Here is a 26,858-nt window from a genome sequence, read left to right as displayed (position 1 = left end):
CATCATGTTAACTTACAAGATTCTTTTTGGTTTAAAATGTACAAACTTATATTCTTTGTTCTAACTGATTTTTAATTAAAACTTCCCTATTGTGATGGGTTAGATTTAAAGAAAGAATCTACAACACAGTAGTAAATTGTGAACCTCTTATACAGTAAGTCTTGAATTTGGACAATTTGAATTAGAAGAACATAACCAAAAGAGGAAAAAAATAAAAAAATAAAATCATAAATCAGTCAGCTGAATCAAGTTCACTGCTCCATTTGAATTAGCAATTTACTCTCAAAGCAGATTTTTCTTTATAGAAAGGCAACCGGAATTACATACTGCAATGTTTTCAATTGCGAAAAAAGAAAATACTTGCGTTGAAACATGTTTAACACTTTATTGGGAAGTTCCCCTTAGCGGTGCACACAAGCACCCACACACACGCAAGAACAGTGAAAGCCACGTATAACCCGGTGAGCAGTGCTACAGGAGACACTTTGTTTTCCTGGAAAAGATACATCATAGTAAATCTCTTAACATGCAACAGAAACAATGAACACGGTTGACATATAAGAAAAGTATAAATTGAGGAAAATTGAGGCAAGATTGAATTACTTATAGAATCAAGGAGCTTTCTTCACCATAGAGAAAGATGTAATTGACAAGAAAGAAGCTTGTTTGCTTGAAATGCTAGGGGATGAAAATATGGGCTGTATATATAGACTATCAGAGAGTTATTACGTATTTGTAGGGCATGGAAATTACTAGTCAACCGTCCAAAAAAAATTGAAACAATAGTGAATTTTATATTGGACTTGTACGTTAACTTAAAAAATATAATAACATTAAAGAATTATTAAGTAGTAGGTGAAAAAAAACTCTATAAAAATGGTTTAATAGTTTAGTTAAAGAGAAACTCTCACAGCCACCAACTCACCATCATGTTGAATAGGCTGACCACCATTTATTGATGCATGTGTAGCTATACTACTCTAGCTGAGCTAATGAGAAAACATTAAACTAGATTGGATTTTGTATTCAAACAATAAGTTTATAATAAAATTAAATTAAGGTTAAATAATTATTAAGTAGTTGAAATTTTTTAAATATAATTTCATTTTATTTTCATAATGGTTGATCTAGTGAGAAAATAATAAAATATTGTGAATTTGGTATTTATATGAAAGACTATCAAAATATTTTAGTTATAGGGAATCTTGAAAAGTCAAAAATTCAACTTTCATATTGCATGTTCTCACCAACATAAATCTATAGCTACAAACTTAAACAATTGTATGTTAAAGTTTAAATCTAGAACCAACTTTACTCTTTCACAACTAGTTGAAAGTTGCTAATCTAGATGTAAAATGTATTATGTAATGGAATGTTAAATAATACTACAAAACCTAATCTCAATTTAATCCTAATATCTATTAAAGAAGTGACACTCATGGCATGTAGTTACATAATATTTTGGTAGATTAATGTATAACATGAAGTATTTAAAAGTAGAATACCATAGAAACTTAATGAGAAAAAAGTTGACCCTTCATCAATATACAAAATTTTCACTTATTTCCTAGAAAACAAAAGAAGTAATGAGCACGTTTCTCAAGTTCGTTGGAGTAAAATAAAAAGGAAAGGACCGAAAATAAATAAGGGAAAAATGATAATGAAAGGAGAAGGGGATTAACAATTAATGAATGAGAAATAAGAATATCATGTACCACATTTGATGTACTTAATTACTAGAGATATATATACTTGACATAACTGAAATTTTCATGCCAGACTTTACACTAAGAATCTACTGGGTAGTATAATAAACTCTCGGATGAATCAAATTAGTGACACAAATGATCTAAACTCATGGTTAATTATAAAAAAATGAGATAACTATCTTTACAATATGAAGATCATCAATACACATGATATGGTGAAAAATAATCTCTACAAACAAATAACCTAGTATATATGTAGATTTTTTAAAGATATAGTGGTCACAAAGAGAATTCCTAGAGATACATATATGCACACACACACATGCACGCACGTGCGCGCGCACGCGCCCACACACACACACACACACACACACAATCTAGCCTCAAAATTAAAACTGCTGAAGAGTTATTGACTACAAATTGATAATTACTATTATAGAAAAGAGACTCAAGTGGATAAGACAAAACATCTTGGAATCATAGGCTCTATAGATTATAATTCCTATTTGTATTCAAGGTAATGCTATTCTTGAGATGAATTATGCTAGCTCTACAATGACAATTTCCACATAACCTAGAGGAGAAATATATGCAAAAACTCATTCAAATTTCATCTATAAAAGAACAAAAAATGTAACACAAAAAATAGAACAAGATATACACTAGAAAAAACCCCAAGATGGAGAAACATAATGTCCAAAAACATCCATCACTTGTTCATTATTCAACACATGAATTCTTTACAACATATTCATAGTCCTATATGATTATTTATGAAACACTTGACATATCTACAATAACTTCATATGAGCATGCTACCACACATACCATTCAATAATGGAAAATATTACAAATCAAAGATATTATATTTTCACAACTATAGGAATGCAGTACAAGTCTTTAATCTAGGAGCATCCACTACAACCTCACAAATGCTAAGCAAGAGATGGTCATGAACCATTAGTTAGAATGACACACACACACACACACACACACACACACACACACACACACACACACACACACACACACAATCTAGCCTCAAAATTAAAACTAGTGAAGAGTTATTGACTACAAATTGATAATTACTATTATAGAAAAGAGACTCAAGTGGATAAGACAAAACATCTTGGAATCATAGGCTCTATAGTTTATAATTCCTATTTGTATTCAAGGTAATGCTATTCTTGAGATGAATTATGCTAGCTCTACAATGACAATTTCCACATAACCTAGAGGAGAAATATATGCAAAAACTCATTCAAATAGATTATGGTCTGCTAAGAGTTATTAGTCAAAGGAGGAAGGATGTCCGATCATCCGATTTATGTGAAGTCCAAAGCATCATTGTGACCAATCTAGAATCATTATCATCATTGGTTTTTTTCTCCATTAATCAAATATTTTATAGTGTTATACTAATGTTCTTATAATGGATTTCTACTTCATCAAATATAAATAATTTTGTTATTAGTATTTATACATATTTTGTACTTTACATATGACTAGCACAATTAAATATTATCATAATCAAATTATTGTGTATATTCTATCTATTGATTTCTAGAATAACAAAAATGAAGATATACAAGATCATTGCTCACAATGAAGATATTATTGTTCATATTAATAAAATTTGGTACTATTCTTTTGATAATAAAGCTTGGAATGAGTAGTTGAATACTGATTGGAAAAGTCTTGTTGAGCTAAAAATTCAATGTTTTAAATGGCTGATGTTAACTGATAGACTTCAAATTAAAAGAGATGTTCAACATTCTGATTTATGTAATATTTAGAAGTTGCCTGATACGGGTAGACATATTTTGTTTGATTGCCTTTTCGGTAAAGAAATATGGAAACTTTTTGGTATTTATTAACCTATTAATGCGAATATCGTTGAAATTGTTACTGGTCACATTAATGGTCTTAGTAAGGATGCTAATTTTTTCTGGAACATGTTGTCTTCTAACATTCTTTTGCAAATCTGGAAATGTAAGAATGAGGAGAAGTACCAAGGTAAGCCAATGGTTCTTACTAAATTTTTTCAAAAACTCACATATTTTAAATTCTTCTTGCAGGGTCAAACTACCATGATAATTGAAAAGGATAAATTAAGAAGGTTTCTTAAAGATGGGCAAGCTACTATCTTCTTTTACGAGTTGAAGTATGGCTATCAGTGGCGTAGGACTCTTGATAATTTTTGGGTGTTTGAGCACACATGCTAGAAGCTGAACTAAGTGACTAGGAGGAACCATAATGCCAGAAAGGAGGAGATCTTTATGTTATCCCAGATCTAGGAGTGGAAGAGTATTGTTTGGATGGAAGGCCCACTCAGTTGGACCGCATGGGTGGATGCTTACTGTCATATTCTACACTAGATCTTTGCTGTTCGGTTCTTGTTGTATATGATTCATCCTAGTTGTATCATTGCTACTTTGGACTTGGTTTGAGGCTTTGCCTCTTTTATGATCCTCTGTGATCTATGTATTCCTTTTCTGATCTCTCTATAGCTAATAGAAATAAATAACAAAAATGTAAACACACTTCTAGTCATGGCTATTATATTATCTCTGTCTATTTCCATTTCTATATATGTTATATGCTAATTAGTTTGATGATACACCTATTTGAAAAATATTCCTTCCCTTAACTATAACTTACATATGAATCTATTCATGATGTACTAACCTTTGTTAGGTTTTCATATAAAAATTTGTCATCAAAGGCAAATAAGTTTATTTCCAAATAGGTTGGTGGTGTGAACTAGAACCCTAATTTTCAGCATCTTTTAGCAGCTAAAAAAATGAATTTATTAATTAGGAAAATATATCAATTCTTATTCCTAATAATATTTAAAAATTATAATCATAAACTTCATCTATTTCTACACATTTAATTAGCTTACTTGATTTTTAGATTCGAAATAATACTACCATTTTTATGTCATTGAAGGTGAATAATTAGACTTTTGTTAGCCTTGTCCTTTGTAAAAGGGTCACACAGGTTTGTGCTTTTACCCTAAAAATATAATCAATGCAATGATTATAGATTTTAAATATTATCCACACTTGTTGCACGACACTCCAAATGTGTGCAAGATGACTTCCTATTCCTAATGTGTAGGAAGTGATATCAATATTATGTCTAATGCTTGCACATGATTGAAAGATTAAATCTCATCACTTTGGCTTCGAAATCTACAAACTAAAAAAATGATGCACTCATATTCTATTGAAAGGGATTACTTAGATTCTTTATATGATTTATTTCTATATTCATATTCATAACAAGTGATGAGATCAAAATACATGTCTGTGCGCTCTATTTTTTATAATCTCCATCATGCTAGAGAAAGTTTAAACTACTTAAAGGTACGATTTCGTACAAAAACTAATAAGGCACGAATCAAGAAAATATTTTAGGAGAAATCCATTTAAAGATGAAAGTAGGTCTTCTTGACACAACTAGAAAAACTACTCAAAGGCAACACTTAAGATACTCCTCTTGGTTCAATACTTGTTGACCTTATCAGGTCCTGAGACACTCCTAATTTTCACAATTTATAACTTCATATTTTTTGCAATGCATCACAGTCCATCGATAGAAAATTTCAAACTATATTAAAAAAAAAGTTTGGCAATATTTAGCAAACATTGAAAATTATTCTATTTGTCAATTTTTTTCTCAATGCCATATTTTTAATATCTACATGAAATGAATAAAAAATGATCAATGAACATAAGACATAACCTAAATTTCTAACTAATTATAGGAATTATCAGTTAAAATAGTCTTTGACTATACATTTGTCCACTTTTGTCTAATTGAATAATAATGATGAGGTTTGATTTTAGAACATCATCTATTTGGTGGAGTAGTAAAGTTCAATATCAACAAAGTCCTTCAAACTATTTTCTCTTTGAGAAAAGCTTATTTTCTATTTAATTCACGGATATAATTATTTGTGTATTTATAGCACTTAAATTCTCTTGACCATATTTATGGCAATATATTATGGTCAATTTTAGCCTACATAATATGTTTTAAGGATTATATATTTATATATATATATATTTTAAAAATAGTTGAAATGGACATTTTATAAAGCTATGCACTACTCAACTAGGCATTTCTCTCATGGATTGGTGGCAGATCTCTATTTATCAATGTGATTTATTTTTAAAAAATTACAATCTATTATTTTAATTGTTTAGGTGGTGTAAAAGTGTTTCAATACTAGTTCACCCCCCTCTTAGTATTTCCCATTCCTAGAAGTTGAATAATAGAAAATAATAAATATATATAGAGTAAAAGAGATAAGTTTTTCAAAACAACAAATTAATATGCTTCAAAATTAGATAGGTAATTTGACTAGCCAATAGAATAAGAACATGATTTATATAGATAAAGTTTAAAGTCCAAAGAAAATTTTAAAATAAAAAATTGAAAACCCTTCTTTTAAATATATACTATTTCACTATTGTTGTTTCCATTATCATCTATTTGGGCATAATATTAGCTCTTGCAGGCATGTGATACCTAAAATACCTACTGTTGGTCACAAAGAAGCTTTTTTGACCTGGAAAAATAATGTGTCAAAAATACTTTGTCAATGGACATGCTTTAGGTTAGTGTAAGTCAAGTCATGGTGTCACTAAACTATTTGAAGCCAAAACTTGTGTCTAGCATAGCTCGAAATCATCATTGTTTCAAATTGCTTCATTCACAAAAAAGATGCAATGTGGTTATTAGATAGTGGTTGCTTGCATCATGCATAATTAGAAAAAAAATGAAAGTTTCAGGTTTTACAAGATCTTGATGATGGTTTTGTGAGATTCAATAATACTTTACATATTAGATACTATATCATGATATATTATATAGTATATAATATATTTAATAGATATTATAATGTATAAATAATGTATACATTATTTAGTAGAACAAAATATGTATAATATGATATCACAGATATTGTTAAATATATTATATTTTATATATTCTATTTCATAATCTAATAGAGGATATATATTAACAAATATTATTTATTTTAATATATTTATATGTTAATTTGACACTAGCAGAATTATCCACAAAATTTATGCATTCCACTACCACTATCCTTTATTTTCTGCAAGTGAATAAGGATGAGAAAGACTTGGGCAAGGAAAGAAAGACTACCTGCTCCATCTATGAATTTCTGGAGGAGGACTGGCTGAAGACACTTCTGGAAAAACCTATCAAAGAGGAGGGGGTGAATGTGAATAGGGATGAGCCCGAGGAAAAGAAGTATGAGGAACCTGAAAAGAATGAGGGCAACTAGCTTTGGCTTTTATTTTTCTTTCTTTTTTGCTATTATGTTGTTAATCACTCTGAACTTGATGCTCGAGTTTTACTTTTTATGTATATGTCTAAGTGTTGGAATGATAGCAGTAATAATTTTCTTTGCTATTGAAATGTTTTCCCATTTTATTTACTGGTTAGTAACATGACTGGTGGTATTGATAGTTCTATTTTGGAACTTCTTCTTCTTTTTTTATGTATAACACTGGTATGAGTTAGATGATTATCAGGTAACCTCCAGATGATCTTTGAACCTTTTTGTACTCCAGGGTCATCCCTTCATCCTTTTGGCTACTAGCTAATACTTTAAAAACATATATTATTTATTTATTATGCTATTTACATAAATTTGTTAAATGAATATTTTTATTATCAACTATAAAATACAAAATATAATCATAAATAAAATATAAATAAATCAAAAAATATTCATGAACAATTCTAATTCAAAAAATATAAAAAATATTAATCAACATATCAAAAATTCAACTTAAAAAAATGTCATTTTTGAAATTAAATTGTAACAAAAAATGGGGGTTGGCACATAAACCAAAATGATATAGAATAGATACATGTTAGATAAAGACATATTAACCCACCACCCTTGTTAATTTCAAAAATCCTCACATCAAAGTGTCCCAAAATCTAACCATCACTAAGAAACTACGAGTAGTCATAAAAATAATATATACACAACCGATATTAATAGTATGTCCATTAAAGCACCGTGAACAAAAACCACATGGGTTGAGTGCCAAATTAAGAAACATAACAAAAAACTAAAGCAAGAAGGAGACCTATGTCTCCTTATTCTTCTCAATTCCCTCTGGTTTGTCTAACAATAGTCGCAACCAATCATCCACTAGGAAACTCTAAAGAGAACTTATGGTTTTCACCCTTATTGCAACAATAAGGTCTTCTTTCTCAACATGTTGAAGGTGAAGAGTCAAAACCGTGAAGTGCATAAACCTGATTGGTAACTTGGCCACATTACCTAATCTTCGTTCACTAATATCTTTCCTCTCCTCTGGTTTCTTGAAACTCCTCCTCTTAATAGCCACAAAATCCTCACCATGTTTCTAGTTAGCGTCTTTAGGGGTCCCCTGAGGTTCCTTATCCTGGATCTATTTTCCTTTTCCATGCTGATGACAAGGAGAGGTGAGAAATTCTTTTAAAAAATTGTTGACAAACATCCATATATTTTATACTCTCCAAATCTAGTATCTTATAATTATTAGATACCCACTTTTTTTCGTATACTCGATTTAGTTTGAATACCTCACAAGGATAAGAATTTTCTTTGGGTTTTTGCTTTGGGAGACAACATGCACACGATTAACCCCAAATTTTTTTTTTTCCTTATTTTTTATTTTCCAAACTTTGGCTAAGTAGCTAATGACCTTTTTAACCTGGTAATGAAACAAAAAAGGGTTCCTTATGGAGAAGATCAACTTTCCATTGATATATTTTTTATCAAATTCAAGTTCAAGAAGTAATTATTACTTATTTTCTAATTGAGTTACCTTTGAAGTCATGATTGATAAATTGATCAAAAAATAGTAGTAACTTTCAAATGATATAACCTTTTTGCAATACAAAATATGTCTTACATTCTATGTTTAACATACTATAAGAAAATAAAAATTCAATTTTATAAAGTTCATGAATTGTTAAGGTGGCGAGACACAAGATTTATTTTTATTATGAAATTTTTTTATTAAATTTATTTTTAAAATTACTTGGGAAAAACTACAAAAAAAAAACGTGTCATATCTAGGCAAGGATCTACTATGTATATCTAAATATTGTTAAAAAAATCATGATTTGATTATGATTAATATGGCTAGACATACACATTTTTTTAATCCCTTTCTTAAAATTTTTGTATTGCTACATTCAAATACATTTTTCACTACTTAGATTAAATTAATTTTTTAGAAAAAAGGCTAGTTATTTACAAACTACATTCATTTTCTTACATATTCTATTCTTTAAACATTTTCCCATAAGGTTGATAATGTGTTCAACTTTTTATTTCAAGTTGACTAACATCAATTTTGTTTTTCTCATTGCCACCTATGACCATAGCTTGGTATCATGATCCTTCACATACCCAAAAAACAATTGAAAAAAAACTATATATTCCAACAAAAAACATTGCTCTAACTTAGAAAGTTAGCTAACAGAAATATTTGCAACAAACAATTTTGAAAATCATTCTACACATAATAATGGTGTGATAATTCTATGCTTTTAAATAAGTATTTAATTCTATCTTTAAAAATTATTATACATGACATCATAAATGATAATTGTGAAACGTGTTGATTGTCATATACATTTACATATATGGAATTTATAGTAAATATTCTCCCAAATTGATAGTTTAGTTCATCTTCCAATTATTTATGCGTAGATGTTATAATTGTTTTTAAGTGAAGAGCTAGCATAAAATGGTGATTTTAGTGATTTTACTCAAGGTTATCTGATAACTAATATTTAATATTTTGACAAAATAATAATATTTAAAAGATTTTGATTGGGCAATTGTACCATCCTAATACTATTTCTTTTATAAGAGAATTAGTTGTACATTGTAATAATTAAATCTTATCAATTGAAGCATTTATTCAATCATTTTGACCACATTTTTATAGAAGGTCCTAGTAGCCCATTCTTGATTTATTTATTTCTTTAATTAGAACAACATCACTTGTTGTAGGTTCATCATGTTAACTTACAATATTCTTTTTGCTTTAAAATGTACAAACTTATATTCTTTGTTCTAACTGATTTTTAATTAAAACTTCCCTATTGTGATTGGTTAGATTTAAAGAAAGAATCTACAACACAGTAGTAAATTGTGAACCTCTTATATAGTAAGTCTTGAATTTGGACAATTTGAATTAGAAGAACAGAACCAAAAGAGGAAAAAAATAAAAAAATAAAATCATAAATCAGTCAGCTGAATCAAGTTCACTGCTCCATTTGAATTAGCGATTTACTCTCAAAGTAGATTTTTCTTTATAGAAAGGCAACTGGAATTACATACTGCAATGTTTTCAATTGCGACAAAAGAAAATACTTGCGTTGAAACATGTTTAACACTTTATTGGGAAGTTCCCCTTAGCGGTGCACACAAGCACCCACACACACGCAAGAACAGTGAAAGCCACGTATAACCCGGTGAGCAGTGCTACAGGAGACACTTTGTTTTCCTGGAAAAGATACATCATAGTAAATCTCTTATCATGCAACAGAAACAATGAACACGGTTGACATATAAGAAAAGTATAAATTGAGGAAAATCGAGGCAAGATTGAATTACTCATAGAATCAAGGAGCTTTCTTCACCATAGAGAAAGATGTAATTGACAAGAAAGAAGCTTGTTTGCTTGAAATGCTAGGGGATAAAAATATGGGCTATATATATAGAATATCAGAGAGTTAATACGTATTTGTAGGGCATGGAAATTACTAGTCAACTGTCCCAAAAAAATTGAAACAATAGTGAATTTTATATTGGACTTGTACGTTAACTTAAAAAATATAATAACATTAAAGAATTATTAAGTAGTAGGTGGAAAAAAACTCTATAAAAATGGTTTAATAGTTTAGTTAAAGAGAAACTCTCGCAGCCACCAACTCACCATCATGTTGAATAGGCTGACCACCATTTATTGATGCATGTGTAGCTATACTACTCTAGCTGAGCTAATGAGAAAACATTAAACTAGATTGGATTTTGTATTCAAACAATAAGTTTATAATAAAATTAAATTAAGGTTAAATAATTATTAAGTAGTTGAAATTTTTTAAATATAATTTCATTTTATTTTCATAATGGTTGATCTAGTGAGAAAATAATAAAATATTGTGAATTTGGTATTTATATGAAAGACTATCAAAATATTTTAGTTATAGGGAATCTTGAAAAGTCAAAAACTCAACTTTCATATTGCATGTTCTCACCAACATAAATCTATAGCTACAAACTTAAACAATTGTATGTTAAAGTTTAAATCTAGAACCAACTTTACTCTTTCACAACTAGTTGAAATTTGCTAATCTAGATGTAAAATGTATTATGTAATGGAATGTTATATAATACTACAAAACCTAATCTCAATTTAATCCTAATATCTATTAAAGAAGTGACACTCATGGCATGTAGTTACATAATATTTTGGTAGATTAATGTATAACATGAAGTATTTAAAAGTAGAATACCATAGAAACTTAATGAGAAAAAAGTTGACCCTTCATCAAAATACAAAATTTTCACTTATTTCCTAGAAAACAAAAGAAGTAATGAGCACGTTTCTCAAGTTCGTTGGAGTAAAATAAAAAGGAGAGGACCAAAAATAAATAAGGGAAAAATGATAATGAAAGGAGAAGGGGATTAACAATTAATGAATGAGAAATAAGAATATCATGTACCACATTTGCTGTACTTAATTACTAGAGATATATATACTTGACATAACTAAAATGTTCATGCCAGACTTTACACTAAGAATCTACTGGGTAGTATAATAAACTCTCGGATGAATCAAATTAGTGACACAAATCATCTAAACTCATGGTTAATTATAAAAAAATGAGATAACTATCTTTACAATATGAAGATCATCAACACACATGATATGGTGAAAAATAATCTCTACAAACAAATAACCTAGTATATATGTAGATTTTTTAAAGATATAGTGGTCACAAAGAGAATTCCTAGAGATACATATATGCACCCACACATGCACGCGCGCGCGCGCGCACACACACACACACACACACACAATCTAGCCTCAAAATTAAAACTGGTGAAGAGTTATTGACTACAAATTGATAATTACTATTATAGAAAAGAGACTCAAGTGGATAAGACAAAACATCTTGGAATCATAGGCTCTATAGTTTATAATTCCTATTTGTATTCAAGGTAATGCTATTCTTGAGATGAATTATGCTAGCTCTACAATGACAATTTCCACATAACCTAGAGGAGAAATATATGCAAAAACTCATTCAAATTTCATCTGTAAAAGAACAAAAAATGTAACACAAAAAATAACACAATATATACACTAGAAAAATCCCCAAGATGGAGAAAAATAATGTCCAAAAACATCCATCACTTGTTCATTATTCAACACATGAATTCTTTACAACATATTCATAGTCCTATATGATTATTTATGAAACACTTGACATATCTACAATAACTTCATATGAGCTTGCTACCACACATACCATTCAATAATGGAAAATATTACAAATCAAAGATATTATATTTTCACAACTATGGGAATGCAGTACAAGTCTCTAATCTAGGAGCATACACTACAACATCACAAATGCTAAGCAAGAGATGGTCATGAACCATTAGTTAGAATGACTAGTTAGTAAAACATAAGAAGCTACACTTGAGTTTTCTTTTATAGATACAACCTCATACAAAAAAAATGTGTTGTATTCGTAAAGGGTGTAACTAAACTCTAGAATTATAAAATTATTAAAAAATCATCTAATATTGGTTACATAGTGTAACATATTAAATTGGAATAACTTCAATTTAATGATGTTTTAATTCCTATTTAGTTTGATTTAATTCTAGGTTTTAATTTAATTTGTACTTCCCTCTTTCTTCTCATCTTACTTTATTTATTTTAGAAAAACTTGGGGTAGAACCTAATAGATCCTTCGTTGTGCTCCTCTTTTATGGTATAATGATCAAGGTAGAACCTATCCACTTGGGTTCATCCTTCCCTTTATTCAAACAATGAGAATATCTTTCCTGAATCAAAATGTGGATTTTGTCTCTGATTTTCCAAAGTCATTACCTATTTTGGGACTCCAAGGGAATCCTAGAGATTTTGGGACATAGTAAATAGTGATACAGTGTGTCTCTGCTAGGGATCCATTTTTGTATCCCCTCCTTGGGTCTTGTGTTTGAAATGAAAAATTATATACTATAGAAAATTGTAAAATTGAGAAAACTCACATGAAATAATATTTACATGGAAAAACCTACAAAAATTATACACTAGTAAATGACTGCAAGCCAATCTATAAACTCTTATTACTCAAGAATTTTACAATTGAAAAACTATTCAAATGTATGAACAATAATGACTTTGTGTTGTAGATAAGAATGAAGTTCCAAAGTTTGAAATATATGCCACTTACTAAATTTAGTAAGTATGATTCATAGAAGTACATGTTAGACACTTGTTTAAATTACTCCTTTAGGCAAGATACCTAAACAACTTACTATTTATAGTAAGTCAAATCATACAAAGTTGCTACATGAGTATTAGTGATAACCCAAGACATTTTGATGAATCAACCACAACTAGATGAGAAAATGATGACTTTAGATTCCAACATTCTCCCAATTGAATTAAATTATTAAAAAAATGAAATTACTTTGTTAAGAGTGTTGGATACAATTGGCTAATTGTGTGTTGTCTTTGCTATTACATGAATGTCATATCAATTGGCCAACAGTGTTTACTGAGCTCACTTGGTTAGTGTTAGCTAAGGTTTTGGAACCCTAAATATTTCCCCTGTTAGCTCAACAACGTGAGAAATTAGAAACCTTTAAAATTTACAAATTATTTTGAATTTATATTATTTAATTCTTTAATGAATTAAATATATTCAAGTTAAATGCAAAGTCATTAATTATTAAACCATTACTCTAATTTCTCATATGATTAATTCTATAACGAATTAATTATAATATGAGGGTGAAAGTAGAGGAATTATATTTGGAAAAGAATGATTAAAAATAATTAATTCTTTTTTAAAAGGAATTAATTATTATTATTGTAATTAGTATTGGTAGGGTAAATTGGAAAGAGATTTTAAAAATGATTAATTCTTTAAAGAATTAATTATTATTGTAATAGGGCGGTTTCTTATGAAAAGTTGTACGGGATTGAAAATAGATTTTAAAGAAAAGAAGTTAGGGTAGTTGAGAAATGACTTGGGGTAGGATTTCTTTAAAAATAGGAAATTCTATTGTAAATGGGTTCCTCCCATTTTGAAGGAGTCTGCACTTCTGAAGGTAAGGGAAGACAATTTAGTTTTTTTCAATCTTGCATCAAAAAGGTTCATCCCTCCATAGAATATTAAGTCAAAACTATTTCTTCCTAAGTATTCTATGCTTTAAAACTTTGAATATATTTTCTAAAATTGTGGCAAAGTATATAAAATTCAGAGAGCACTTGACAAGATAATTGCAAGTGACTCTATTGTTATTTTCAGAGTTTGTCTTTCTTTTGGGTATTCAAGAGTCAATTGTAAAGGTGTTTTTGGAGAGGACAAATCTGTTTACTAATAGTTAGCAAGACAATTTTCGTTGTCTACTAAGCATTCCTGGAGATTACTTTGCGAAGATAGTGTCCACCAAGGTCACTCGAGCATTGATGGAAATTATGATAGAAAGTAGTGTTAACCAATCTCTCATGGTTAATGAAAGAAAAATTGGTCAGAGTTAATGTTCACCAAGTTCACTCGGTTGCCAAAGGATTTTGCAAGTTTGTAATGTTACCCAAGCATCTGTTGGTTAACATCGGAAATCATTTTAGGATCGGTGTTTACCAAGCAAGGTCGGCCAATGAAGGATTTTGTTAATTTGAGAAATGAAGTTTAATTATTTCAAGTATTGATTCTAGCCAATTGTGGTAATGATTATTGGTGATTGTAAGTTGTAAATGAGCCAACTTGATTATGGTGTTGTAAGAGCTACTAGTCAAAGGAGGAAGGATGTCCGATCATCCCATTTATCTCAAGTCCAAGGCATCATTGTGACCAATCTAGAATCATTACCATCATTGGTTTTTATCCATTATGCAAATATTTTATAGTGTCTCTTCATCCTTCAATAATTTTAATGCCTTTGCTGTGACACCCATAATCTCTTCTATTGCTTTCCCAAAAATAGTAACCCAAGTGAAAGTTGTGTGATCTTGCACTATACATTGAAGCATGTATATGTAATCACATTCAAGAAAAGTCTAAGGGTCCGTTTGGCTGCAGGAATATAAAAATGGGAATAGGAATACTTATTCTCAAATAGAAAATGGGGTTACATATTCCTATTCTTGTTTGGTTCACCCAGAATTTGATCTAGAATTCACAGATTCAAAAAATTATGTTCTCTAAAATATAAAAAAATTGGAATAGGAATACATATTCCTATTCCATCTATTTAGGTGGAATAGCAAATCCTCATTTTTGGGCCAAAATTGGAATACATATTCCAATTTTATTCCTATTCCAATTCCAATTTGGTGCATCCAAATAGCGAATTCAAAATTTTAAGAATATAAAAATGCCTATTCCACTTGTATTCTCATTGCAAAATGGGCCCTAATCACATTTTTTACAATACCAATTACCATTTCCATCATTGTTCAACTTATTTTTGCATGGCCTATCTTCAAATTTTAAGGGGCAACTTGAATAATAAAAATTATCTAGCTTTATAAAATGTAGGGTAGCTTTAACCACACCCCAACAAAATGCATTAGATCTACCAAGTCTCGAATCATCAACTTGTGCCACAATTTTTAACATTTTAGCTTGTCCAATAGATGAGATTTTCTTTGTAATAGAAGAGCAAACAATACCTTTCTCTTCTGTATCAAACTAAGATCTCAATTGATGTGTCTCTGGAAGATTTGGATTTATGAAAAGTTGAGTTGCACTAATTATCCCTATAAATTTTCCTCCTAAATCACTGATGTGTCCAGCTAACAATGTAATGTATGTAACATGCTCCATTTTAATATTTTTCTTTCACTGTTGATAGCTGGAATAAAAACGCTACAATCTTATCATGATATTTTTAATGTAATAGGAAGTTCCAATAATTTAATATAGCTACTTTGAAACAACCATCAATTTTGTTCAAAACTAGCAAAAGATTACATCAAAGATTGATGTCACATTAAACAAGATCTCCATAGTAGCCAAGTTCCTACATAGGCTAGGATGGTACAGTTTTGAACCACAGAGGGAAGGGTTTGAAGATTAGATATAGAAGACTATTTTAAACAAGAAGCATAGTATTTAATTGGTGGTTGTAGTTTTATAGCCATCAAGTCATTGTGCAACCGACAAGGTCTCAATAAACACCCACCACTATATTGATATGCACTTAGTTTTCTACAAGTGTCAATACAATTAAACCAACTATCAAACCATCATAGTGACAAATATTTTAGAAATAAAATTTCTATTATGTGTGACATAAAAATTATAATCAATATTTCAATAAATTATTTTATCATTTTTTTATAATTTTTTTTTTAGAACTACTGATATTTTTAAAGTTGAACTTCCATGTATGGTTTTTGAAAACCACAATATAAATTGACTTACAAATTAAATATCATGAAAAATGCCAACATAATTTAGACTCAGAAAGCCTTAAACAATAATGCAGACTTAGAAATCCTTAAACAAGATTGCCAGTACTACAAGTATTATAAGCAAAATATTCTCATCAAGGTGTGTCCAATAATTTATTATCAAATAATTTGAAGCTTACACTAGGAACTGTAGAGGGGGTTCAAACAATGAAGTAGAAGCCATCGCCCTTCTATGGGGGTTGAGAATTGTGAGAGTTAGAGGAATTAATAGATTAACAATCGAGGGGGATTTGATGTTGATTATCAGAGCAGTTAAAGCAAAGGGCCAGAGTAGTTGGAAGATCAAAATAATAAAAGAGGAAATTCGCATGTTGATGGAGGTGTGCCAAGAGATCCATGTGGGCCACATCTACCATGAAGGAAATGCAGTGGCAAATGAGTTGGAAAATTTTGGCCATAATGACATGTAATTCATCAAATGGGAACATGTCAGCCAACTTCCATCATCAACACAAGTGATGATGGAATGTGAGCATACTTCGTACAAGGCAATATGAGTCATTTCAAAAGATGGCACACCTTTATGAAGCTATGTGAGTAGGAAGGCTATTGGATTTATTTTTATAAAGTCAATTTTGGGCAAGATTGCATGAGGATATGCTTTTATGATCCCCTCACCACGAGCTTTAATTATTTCACAAAAAGGACGAGTGGCATTGTTATGTTTAGATGTGGTGAACCACAAAAGCAAGATGACAAGGACACTTTTGCGAAATCCCACTTCAACTATAGTTGGTGACGGTTTAATTTAGAGGGAAAGGAACTGATCACATATGTCATAGAGAGTGGTTTCTCATATTCGGAGAAGCCTTGTGATCTTATGATGGGTTTCTACTTCCTAAACATTTTTAGCTTGAGCATGATTTATTGATTATATTGTGGCTACCATTGTAAGAAGGGGATGTTTGAAAGTTCTAAGAAATTGGCGATTGAGTGAGGTGAAGAAATGGGTGCTAGTGACTGCATTGAACCAGTGGAGATTGAGGAGTACATTAGGAAGAGTGAGGCCGCTTGGATTTATCTTATAGAAAGTGGTCTACTTTTGTTTATGGAAGGTATGGAAAAGCATGACAAGCATATCTTGATGCAATTCTTAAATTGTTGGAAGCATAGGAAGGTTAACATTAATGGAATGCCATTTGAAATCATGGAGGTACTAGTTGCTATGGTTGGTAGGTTTCCCATGGAAGGAAAGAAATGGTGTAAGCAGTCCAAGGTGGCAGATGGAACCAATATGAGAAAAAAATTAAGACCTAATGAGGAGCTAGTTCATGCGCATGGTATGTTTTCAAGGGAAGATCTTCCACTACCTTGGGATGTGATCTCCTATGCCATTATGAGATATATTACCCTTGAAGATCAGTTCCAGCTGCTATACTACTACCATTTCCCCATTCTCAACCATTTTAGGAACCGTGATCTGATTTCTTTTCATTACCTTTTTCTTTATTCCATGGAGGACTATTTCTTTAAGGCTAGGAAAAAGAGAGAGGAGGGCAAACCCTTTTATATTATCCACCAGGGTTTCATGCACAAACTTTACAAATGTCACCTTTCCTTAAACCTATCGCTTCTGGTCAACCCATTGATTATTGCTACCCCCCAAATATCCACAAACCCCAACCCTACCTCTAGCCATAGAAAAGTCAAGAAAACCCCTTGTTTGGAGGTTAAAATTACCCTTATTGATTTTGATATTGACATAGGAAAGAGCAGGATAACCGCTCAGAGGGCTCGCAAATGTCTCCAAATGGAGAAATTTAAGTCCTCCCCTAAATAGGAATATAGCTCTAAGTCAACTGAGAGTGAGAAGAAACCAATTAAGAGGAAGAGGTCTCACCAAGACACTGAAAAGAAGGTTGTCTCTAGCCCTCCTAGCCTGTCACATGTCTCAAACACTGGAAGCTATCCCTTCCACAAACAAATGTGGGGGAGGACATCACCTCCCCCATGAAAGACACTCCCAAAGGTGGGGTAGAAAAAGGGAAACATAGCCATGGTTAGAGCCACGACAAGGCAAGGCTGGAGAATTCTATGAAAGAGCTCACGAAGAACCACATGGCATTTGTAAAAAAATTGAAACCTTGGTGGAATTCTCCACGAAGGTCATTCACTCTACTGCCACCACTTTCTATTTCCTACAGATGAACAACAATGAGAAGGATCTAGGAAAGGAGAGTGAAACCCCTCGCTCTATATACGGCTTTCTGGTAGAGGACTGGCTCAAAAGTCTCCTTGAGAAACCTATCAAAGAGGAGGGGGTGGACATAAATAGGGAAGATCCTAAGGAGGAGAGTAACAAGGAAGGTGGAAAGAAAGCGGGCAACTAGCCCTAGCTCTATTTTTTGTTGTTGTCTTTATGTTTTTGTTCTCGTTGAACTTGGTGCCCTACGGGGTTTTGTTATGTATGTTTTTCGATCCAGTATTGGACTGATAGCAGCAATAAGTCTATTAGCTATTGGTATGTTTTACTTTTTATATGCTTGTTAAGAATAGGGTGGACGGTAAGAACTGCTCTAGTTTGGAGCTTTTCTCTATTTTTTTTTGAATTTTAAAACTAGTATCAGTTAGATAGGTGGGTGGTAACCCCTGACTGTTTTTGGTCTACCCTTTTTGTACGCTAGGGTCAACCTCCTTTCTTTTGACTACTATCTAGTACTTCAAAAACATTACCAAGAACCAATAAAAGACAGTCTAATTGAAAGTAAAAAATTTTATACTAACACTCTTAGCCCACTTTCATATATTTTTACTTAAAGTGGCATAGCTTAGCATTTATTTTCAGAGCTACATTTGTATAAAACTGATCATTCAGTTGTAATGATGGAACAATGCGCTAAGGATGGTTGTACAGCTTGACTGTGCCATTACGCCTGGCTTTTCTACAACAACCATAAGTGCCGTTACGCTCACTATTACTCATGCTTAATAATGTCTGAGTTGTGGAGCATATCTAGAGGAAGATCTCAAAGTGCATGATCTGTAGAGGAGAAAGAGGTAATGCACAGCTCATGCACAGCTCATGCAGGAACTGACAATAAGCAGTCATTCTTTTCTTCTTGAACCCCGGAGAACATATCTCCAGGGCAATTAAATTCCTTGTATACACCTCCGAGTCCACATCCAATTTCAGCCGCACCAGAGTCAGAGTTTTACCCTCGTATTTAACGTCGTCCACAGTTTTTCCATCGGCCTCGAATCTGATTCCTACGTTCTTCAATTCAACTGCAGATGGAAAGTTCAGCCACCATTTCTTACGTTGTTTGACATTCTCAGAACTTTTCCCGTCTGCTCGTCCAGAACATACGCAGTGACCACCTTTTGAACCTGCAAAACACGAACAATAATATTGAACGTTAATTTTCACTAATTCCTTTCCAGTACTTTCGGTTGGCAGGGCCCCAAGGCAGGAGTCGTGATAGATGTCCAGAATGTGCTTCCGTTTCTTTGATGCGTCCTCTGCACAGAACTCGAAAGGCCGATAGCAGATTCTCTCGAACATTTTCCTCAGCAATCTGTCAAGTTTCTCTTGGGCGCTCTCTTGGGAATTAGCGTTCATCTCCATAGTAAGAACATCTTCCAAGACAAACAGCGGTATTTGATTGTCCAACTTGATCAAGTCCTTCATGATCTCCGCATTAATCCAAGCATTCTCGGATACGGGCCCGAAGATTGGATGATGCTCTGGCAGAAACAAAAACTCATCTTGGAAGGATTCATCGTCTTCCAATCCGAAGAGGTGATTTCTGAAAAACTCGAGAATGAAACAAGCATCCTGAGCCAACATCAAATGGAGCACGTCACCCTTGAATGATGTTTCTCTATAGTAGCACCGCTTTATATCCTCTTCCCTCCTCCTGATTCTCTCAATCACTTGTTCGAATTCAACGTCAGATTTCTTGGTTCCATACTGAATTCTAAAAACCTCTCTACGTGCTGCATCGCCTTTGAATGTTTCCATTCCCATGAGCCACTCTTTCCCGAAATGGTTAGGGCCGATAGAAACAATCTGAGGCACATAGGAATGCTCATTTTCTTTCAGCAAGGCCATGGATGTCCTGAATATGCACGGAGGCTTCTCATAGGACTTATTCTTCTGAGCCAGATACTCTTTGGCTTCTCTCATCCATTTATTCTCATCAAACTTCGACATTCTTTACAAGCTCATGAGATTATCTCACCGGAGAAGGAACATATCATGAAGTCAGAAATATATAATAATTACATGACCAGATTAAATTGTCCTTCAACTCTTCTATCCATTTTTCCTAGGGAGGGCATTTTCGAAGAGTCCAACAAAATATAAATTGAATCTATGGAACATGGGTAAATGCATATAACAGGTTAATATGAAAAATGCAATGGACTTCAATTAACTGACATTTCAACGCTTCTCCCGCATTTAGACTTTTGTTATGTGAAAGAGGACATTAGGTATCCATCAATTCTCCCATGACCATTCGTCCTGTCATTTATAAAAAGAAATATACGAGGTACAATTTAATAAATACAATTAGAAGAAAATGAATAGGAGAGGATTGACTCTGTGAAATTGAATTGCACTTTAAAACAAATATTAGCCGTCATTCACATGGTATTCACTTGGACCGATAATATACATATTTTTTAAAGAAAAGTATTTCGGTTGGGTATCTAAGATCTATTTTAAATTATTAGTAAATATTCATATGAAAACGTGGTTGGGAGAAAGTCAAATAGATTCAGTACTACTGAAAATAAACAAATAGATTATGGTCTGCTAAGAGTTATTAGTCAAAGGAGGAAGGATGTCCGATCATCCGATTTATGTGAAGTCCAAGGCATCATTGTGACCAATCTAGAATCATTATCATCATTGGTTTTCTTCTCCATTAATCAAATATTTTATAGTGTTATACTAATGTTCTTATAATGGATTTCTACTTCATCAAATATAAATAATTTTGTTATTAGTATTTATACATATTTTGTACTTTACATATGACTAGCACAATTAAATATTATCATAATCAAATTATTGTGTATATTCTATCTATTGATTTCTAGAATAACAAAAATGAAGATATACAAGATCATTGCTCACAATGAAGATATTATTGTTCATATTAATAAAATTTGGTACTGTTCTTTTGATAATAAAGCTTGGAATAAGTAGTTGAATACTAATTGGAAAAGTCTTGTTGAGCCAAAAATTCAATGTTTTAAATGGCTGATGTTAACTGATAGACTTCAAATTAAAAGAGATGTTCAACATTCTGATTTATGTAATATTTGCAAGTTGCCTGATACGGGTAGACATATTTTGTTTGATTGCCTTTTTGCTAAAGAAATATGGAAACTTTTTGGTATTTATTAACCTATTAATGCGAATATCGTTGAAATTGTTACTGGTCACATTAATGGTCTTAGTAAGGATGCTAATTTTTTCTGGAACATGTTGTCTTCTAACATTCTTTCGCAAATCTGGAAATGTAAGAATGAGGAGACGTACCAAGGTAAGCCAATGGTTCTTACTGAATTTTTTTCAAAAACTCACATATTTTAAATTCTTCGTGCAGGTTCAAACTACCATGATAATTGAAAAGGATAAATTAAGAAGGTTTCTTAAAGATGGGCAAGCTACTATCTTCTTTTACGAGCTGAAGTATGGCTATCAGTGGCGTAGGACTCTTGATAATTTTTGGGTGTTTGAGCACACATGCTAGAAGCTGAACTAAGTGACTAGGAGGAACCATAATGCCAGAAAGGAGGAGATCTTTATGTTATCCCAGATCCAAGAGCGGAAGAGTATTGTTTGGATGGAAGGCCCACTCAGTTGGACCGCATGGGTGGATGCTTACTGTGATATTCTACACTAGATCTTTGCTGTTCAGTTCTTGTTGTATATGATTCATCCTAGTTGTATCATTGCTACTTTGGACTTGGTTTGAGGCTTTGCCTCTTTTATGATCCTCTGTGATCTATGTATTCCTTTTCTGATCTCTCTATAGCTAATAGAAATAAATAACAAAAATGTAAACACACTTCTAGTCATGGCTATTATATTATCTCTATCTATTTCCATTTCTATATATGTTATATGCTAATTAGTTTGATGATACACCTATTTGAAAAATATTCCTTCCCTTAACTATAACTTACATACGAATCTATTCATGATGTACTAACCTTTGTTAGGTTTTCATATAAAAATTTGTCATCAAAGGCAAATAAGTTTATTTCCAAATAGGTTGGTGGTGTGAACTAGAACCCTAATTTTCAGCATCTTTTAGCAGCTAAAAAAATGAATTTATTAATTAGGAAAATATATCAATTCTTATTCCTAATAATATTTAAAAATTATAATCATAAACTTCATCTATTTCTACACATTTAATTAGCTTACTTGATTTTTAGATTTGAAAAAATACTACCATTTTTATGTCATTGAAGGTGAATAATTAGACTTTTGTTAGCCTTGTCCTTTGTAAAAGGGTCACACAGGTTTGTGCTTTTACCCTAAAAATATAATCAATGCAATGATTATAGATTTTAAATATTATCCACACTTGTTGCACGACACTCCAAATGTGTGCAAGATGACTTCCTATTCCTAATGTGTAGGAAGTGATATCAATATTATTTCCAATGCTTGCACATGATTGAAAGATTAAATCTCATCACTTTGGCTTCGAAATCTACAAACTAAAAAAATGATGCACTCATATTCTATTGAAAGGGATTACTTAGATTCTTTATATGATTTATTTCTATATTCATATTCATAACAAGTGATGAGATCAAAATACATGTCTGTGCGCTCTATTTTTTATAATCTCCATCATGCTAGAGAAAGTTTAAACTACTTAAAGGTACGATTTCGTACAAAAACTAATAAGGCACGAATCAAGACAATATTTTAGGAGAAATCCATTTAAAGATGAAAGTAGGTCTTCTTGACACAACTAGAAAAACTACTCAAAGGCAACACTTAAGATACTCCTCTTGGTTCAATACTTGTTGACCTTATCAGGTCCTGAGACACTCCTAATTTTCACAATTTATAACTTCATATTTTTTGCAATGCATCACAGTCCATCGATAGAAAATTTCAAACTATATTAAAAAAAAAGTTTGGCAATATTTAGCAATCATTGAAAATTATTCTATTTGTCAATTTTTGTCTCAATGCCATATTTTTAATATCTACATGAAATGAATAAAAAATGATCAATGAACATAAGACATAACCTAAATTTCTAACTAATTATAGGAATTATCAGTTAAAATAGTCTTTGACTATACATTTTTCCACTTTTGTCTAATTGAATAATAATGATGAGGTTTGATTTTAGAACATCATCTATTTGGTGGAGTAGTAAAGTTCAATATCAACAACGTCCTTCAAACTATTTTCTCTTTGAGAAAAGCTTATTTTCTATTTACTTCACGGATATAATTATTTGTGTATTTATAGCACTTAAATTCTCTTGACCATATTTATGGCAATATATTATGGTCAATTTTAGCCTACATAATATGTTTTAAGGATTATATATATATATTTTTAAAATAGTTGAAATGGGCATTTTATAAAGCTATGCACTACTCAACTAGGCATTTCTCTCATGGATTGGTGGCAGATCTCTATTTATCAATGTGATTTATTTTTAAAAAATTACAATCTATTTTTTTAATTGTTTAGCTGGTGTAAAAGTGTTTCAATACTAGTCCACCCCCTCTTAGTATTGCCCATTCCTAGAAGTTGAATAATATAAAATAATAAATATATATAGAGTAAAAGAGATAAGTTTATCAAAACAACAAATTAATATGCTTCAAAATCAGATAGGTAATTTGAGTAGCCAATAGAATAAGAACATGATTTATATAGATAAAGTTTAAAGTCCAAAGAAAATTTTAAAATAAAAAATTGAAAACCCTTCTTTTAAATATATACTATTTCACTATTGATGTTTCCATTATCATCTATTTGGGCATAATATTAGCTCTTGCAGGCATGTGATACCTAAAATACCTACTTTTGGTCACAAAGAAGCTTTTTTGACCTGGAATAATAATGTGTCAAAAATACTTTGTCAATGGACATGCTTTAGGTTAGTGTAAGTCAAGTCATGGTGTCACTAAACTATGGAATCCAAATCTTGTGTCTAGCATAGCTCGAAATCATCGTTGTTTCAAATTGCTTCATTCACAAAAAAGATGCAACGTGGTTATTAGATAGTGGTTGCTTGCATCATGCATAATTATAAAAAAAATTGAAAGTTTCAAGTTTTACAAGATGTTGATGATGGTTTTGTGAGATTCAGTAATACTTTACATATTAGATACTATATCATGATATATTATATAGTATATAATATATTTAATAGATATTATAATGTATAAATAATATATACATTATTTAGTAGAACAAAATATGTATAATATGATATCACAGATATTGTTAAATATATTATATTTTATATATTTTATTTCATAATCTAATAGAGGATATATATTAACAAATATTATTTATTTTAATATATTTATATGTTAATTTGACACTAGCAGAATTATCCACAAAATTTATGCATTCCACTACCACTATCCTTTATTTTCTACAAGTGAATAAGGATGAGAAAGACTTGGGCAAGGAAAGAAAGACTACCTACTCCATCTATGAATTTATGGTGGAGGACTGGCTGAAGACACTTCTAGAAAAACCTATCAAAGAGGAGGGGGTGAATGTGAATAGGGATGAGCCTGAGGAAAAGAAGTATGTGGAACCTGAAAAGAATGAGGGCAAATAGCTTTGGCTTTTTTTTTTTCTTTTTTTTTTGCTATTATGTTGTTAATCACTCTGAACTTGATGCTCAAGTTTTACTTTTTATGTATATGTCTAAGTGTTGGAATGATAGCAGTAATAATTTTCTTTTCTATTGAAATGTTTTCCCATTTTATTTACTGGTTAGTAACATGACTGGTGGTATTGATAGTTCTCTTTTGGAACTTTTTTTTTTTTTTTTTTTTTATGTATAACACTGGTATGAGTTAGATGATTATGAGGTAACCTCCAGCTGATCTTTGAACCTTTTTGTACTCCAGGGTCATCCCTTCATCCTTTTGGCTACTAGCTAATACTTTAAAAACATATATTATTTATTTATTATACTATTTACATAAATTTGTTAAATGAATATTTTTATTATTAACTATAAAATAAAAAATATAATCATAAATAAAATATAAATAAATAAAAAAATATTCGTGAACAATTTTAATTCAAAAAATATAAAAAATATTAATCAACATATAAAAAATTCAACTTAAAAAAATGTCATTTTTGAAATTAAATTGTAACAAAAAATGGGGGTTGGCACATAAAACAAAATGATATAGAATAGATACATGTTAGATAAAGACATATTAACCCACCACGCTTCTTAATTTCAAAAATCCTCACATCAAAGTGTCCCAAAATCTAACCATCACTAAGAAACTATGAGTAGTCATAAAAATAATATATACACAACCGATATTAATAGTATGTCCATTACGGCACCGTGAACAAAAACCACATGGGTTGAGTGCCAAATTAAGAAACATAACAAAAAACTAAAGCAAGAAGGAGACCTATGTCTCCTTATTCTTCTCAATTCCCTCTGGTTTGTCTAACAATAGTCACAACCAATCATCCACTAGGAAACTCTAAAGAGAACTTATGATTTTCACCCCTATTGCAACAATAAGGTCTTCTTTCTCAACATGTTGAAGGTGAAGAGTCGAAACCGTGAAGTGCATAACCCTGATTGGTAACTTGGCCACATTACCTAATCTTCGTTCACTAATATCTTTCCTCTCCTCTAGTTTCTTGAAAATCCTCCTCTTAATAGCCACAAAATCCTCACCATGTTTCTAGTTAGCGTCTTTAGGGGTCCCCTGAGGTTCCTTATCCTGGATCTATTTTCCTTTTCCATGCTGATGATGAGGAGAGGTGAGAAATTCTTTTAAAAAATTGTTGACAAACATCCATATATTTTATACTCTCCAAATCTAGTATCTTATAATTATTAGATACCCACTTTTTTTCGTATACTCGATTTAGTTTGAATACCTTACAAGGATAAGAATTTTCTTTGGGTTTTGGCTTTGGGAGACAACAGGCACACGATTAACCCCAAATTATTTTTTTGCCTTATTTTTTATTTTCCAAACTTTGGCTAAATAGCTAATGACCTTTTTAACCTGGTAATGAAACAAAAAAGGGTTCCTTATGGAGATAATCAACTTTCCATTGATATAATTTTTGTCAAATTCAAGTTCAAGAAGTAATTATTACTTATTTTATAATTGAGTTACCTTTGAAGTCATGATTGATAAATTG

At 31.1% G+C, this 26,858-nt stretch overlaps 1 protein-coding gene across 1 annotated transcript; it reads right to left on the bottom strand.

The window, feature by feature from the left end:
- Positions 1 to 19,445: 19,445 nt before the first annotated feature.
- On the bottom strand, positions 19,446 to 20,645 carry LOC149559384 (putative UPF0481 protein At3g02645). The gene has a single exon (XM_089831407.1). The coding sequence runs from the start codon at positions 20,643 to 20,645 to the stop codon at positions 19,446 to 19,448; it is 1,200 nt and encodes a 399-aa protein (XP_089687533.1).
- Between the last annotated feature and the right edge of the window lie 6,213 nt (positions 20,646 to 26,858).

Source organism: Cupressus sempervirens, chromosome 5 (assembly GCF_028749045.1).
Source record: "Cupressus sempervirens isolate cs-2001-9-10 chromosome 5, ASM2874904v1, whole genome shotgun sequence".
Classification (NCBI taxonomy): domain Eukaryota; kingdom Viridiplantae; phylum Streptophyta; class Pinopsida; order Cupressales; family Cupressaceae; genus Cupressus; species Cupressus sempervirens.
The sequence above is the reverse complement of the archived record's forward strand: the minus strand, read 5'-3'. Positions and strand labels throughout refer to the sequence as shown.

Coding starts and splice junctions, on each gene's coding strand:
- LOC149559384 (XM_089831407.1), bottom strand. CDS start 20,645: ATGTCGAAGTTTGATGAGAATAAATGGATGAGAGAAGCCAAAGAGTAT.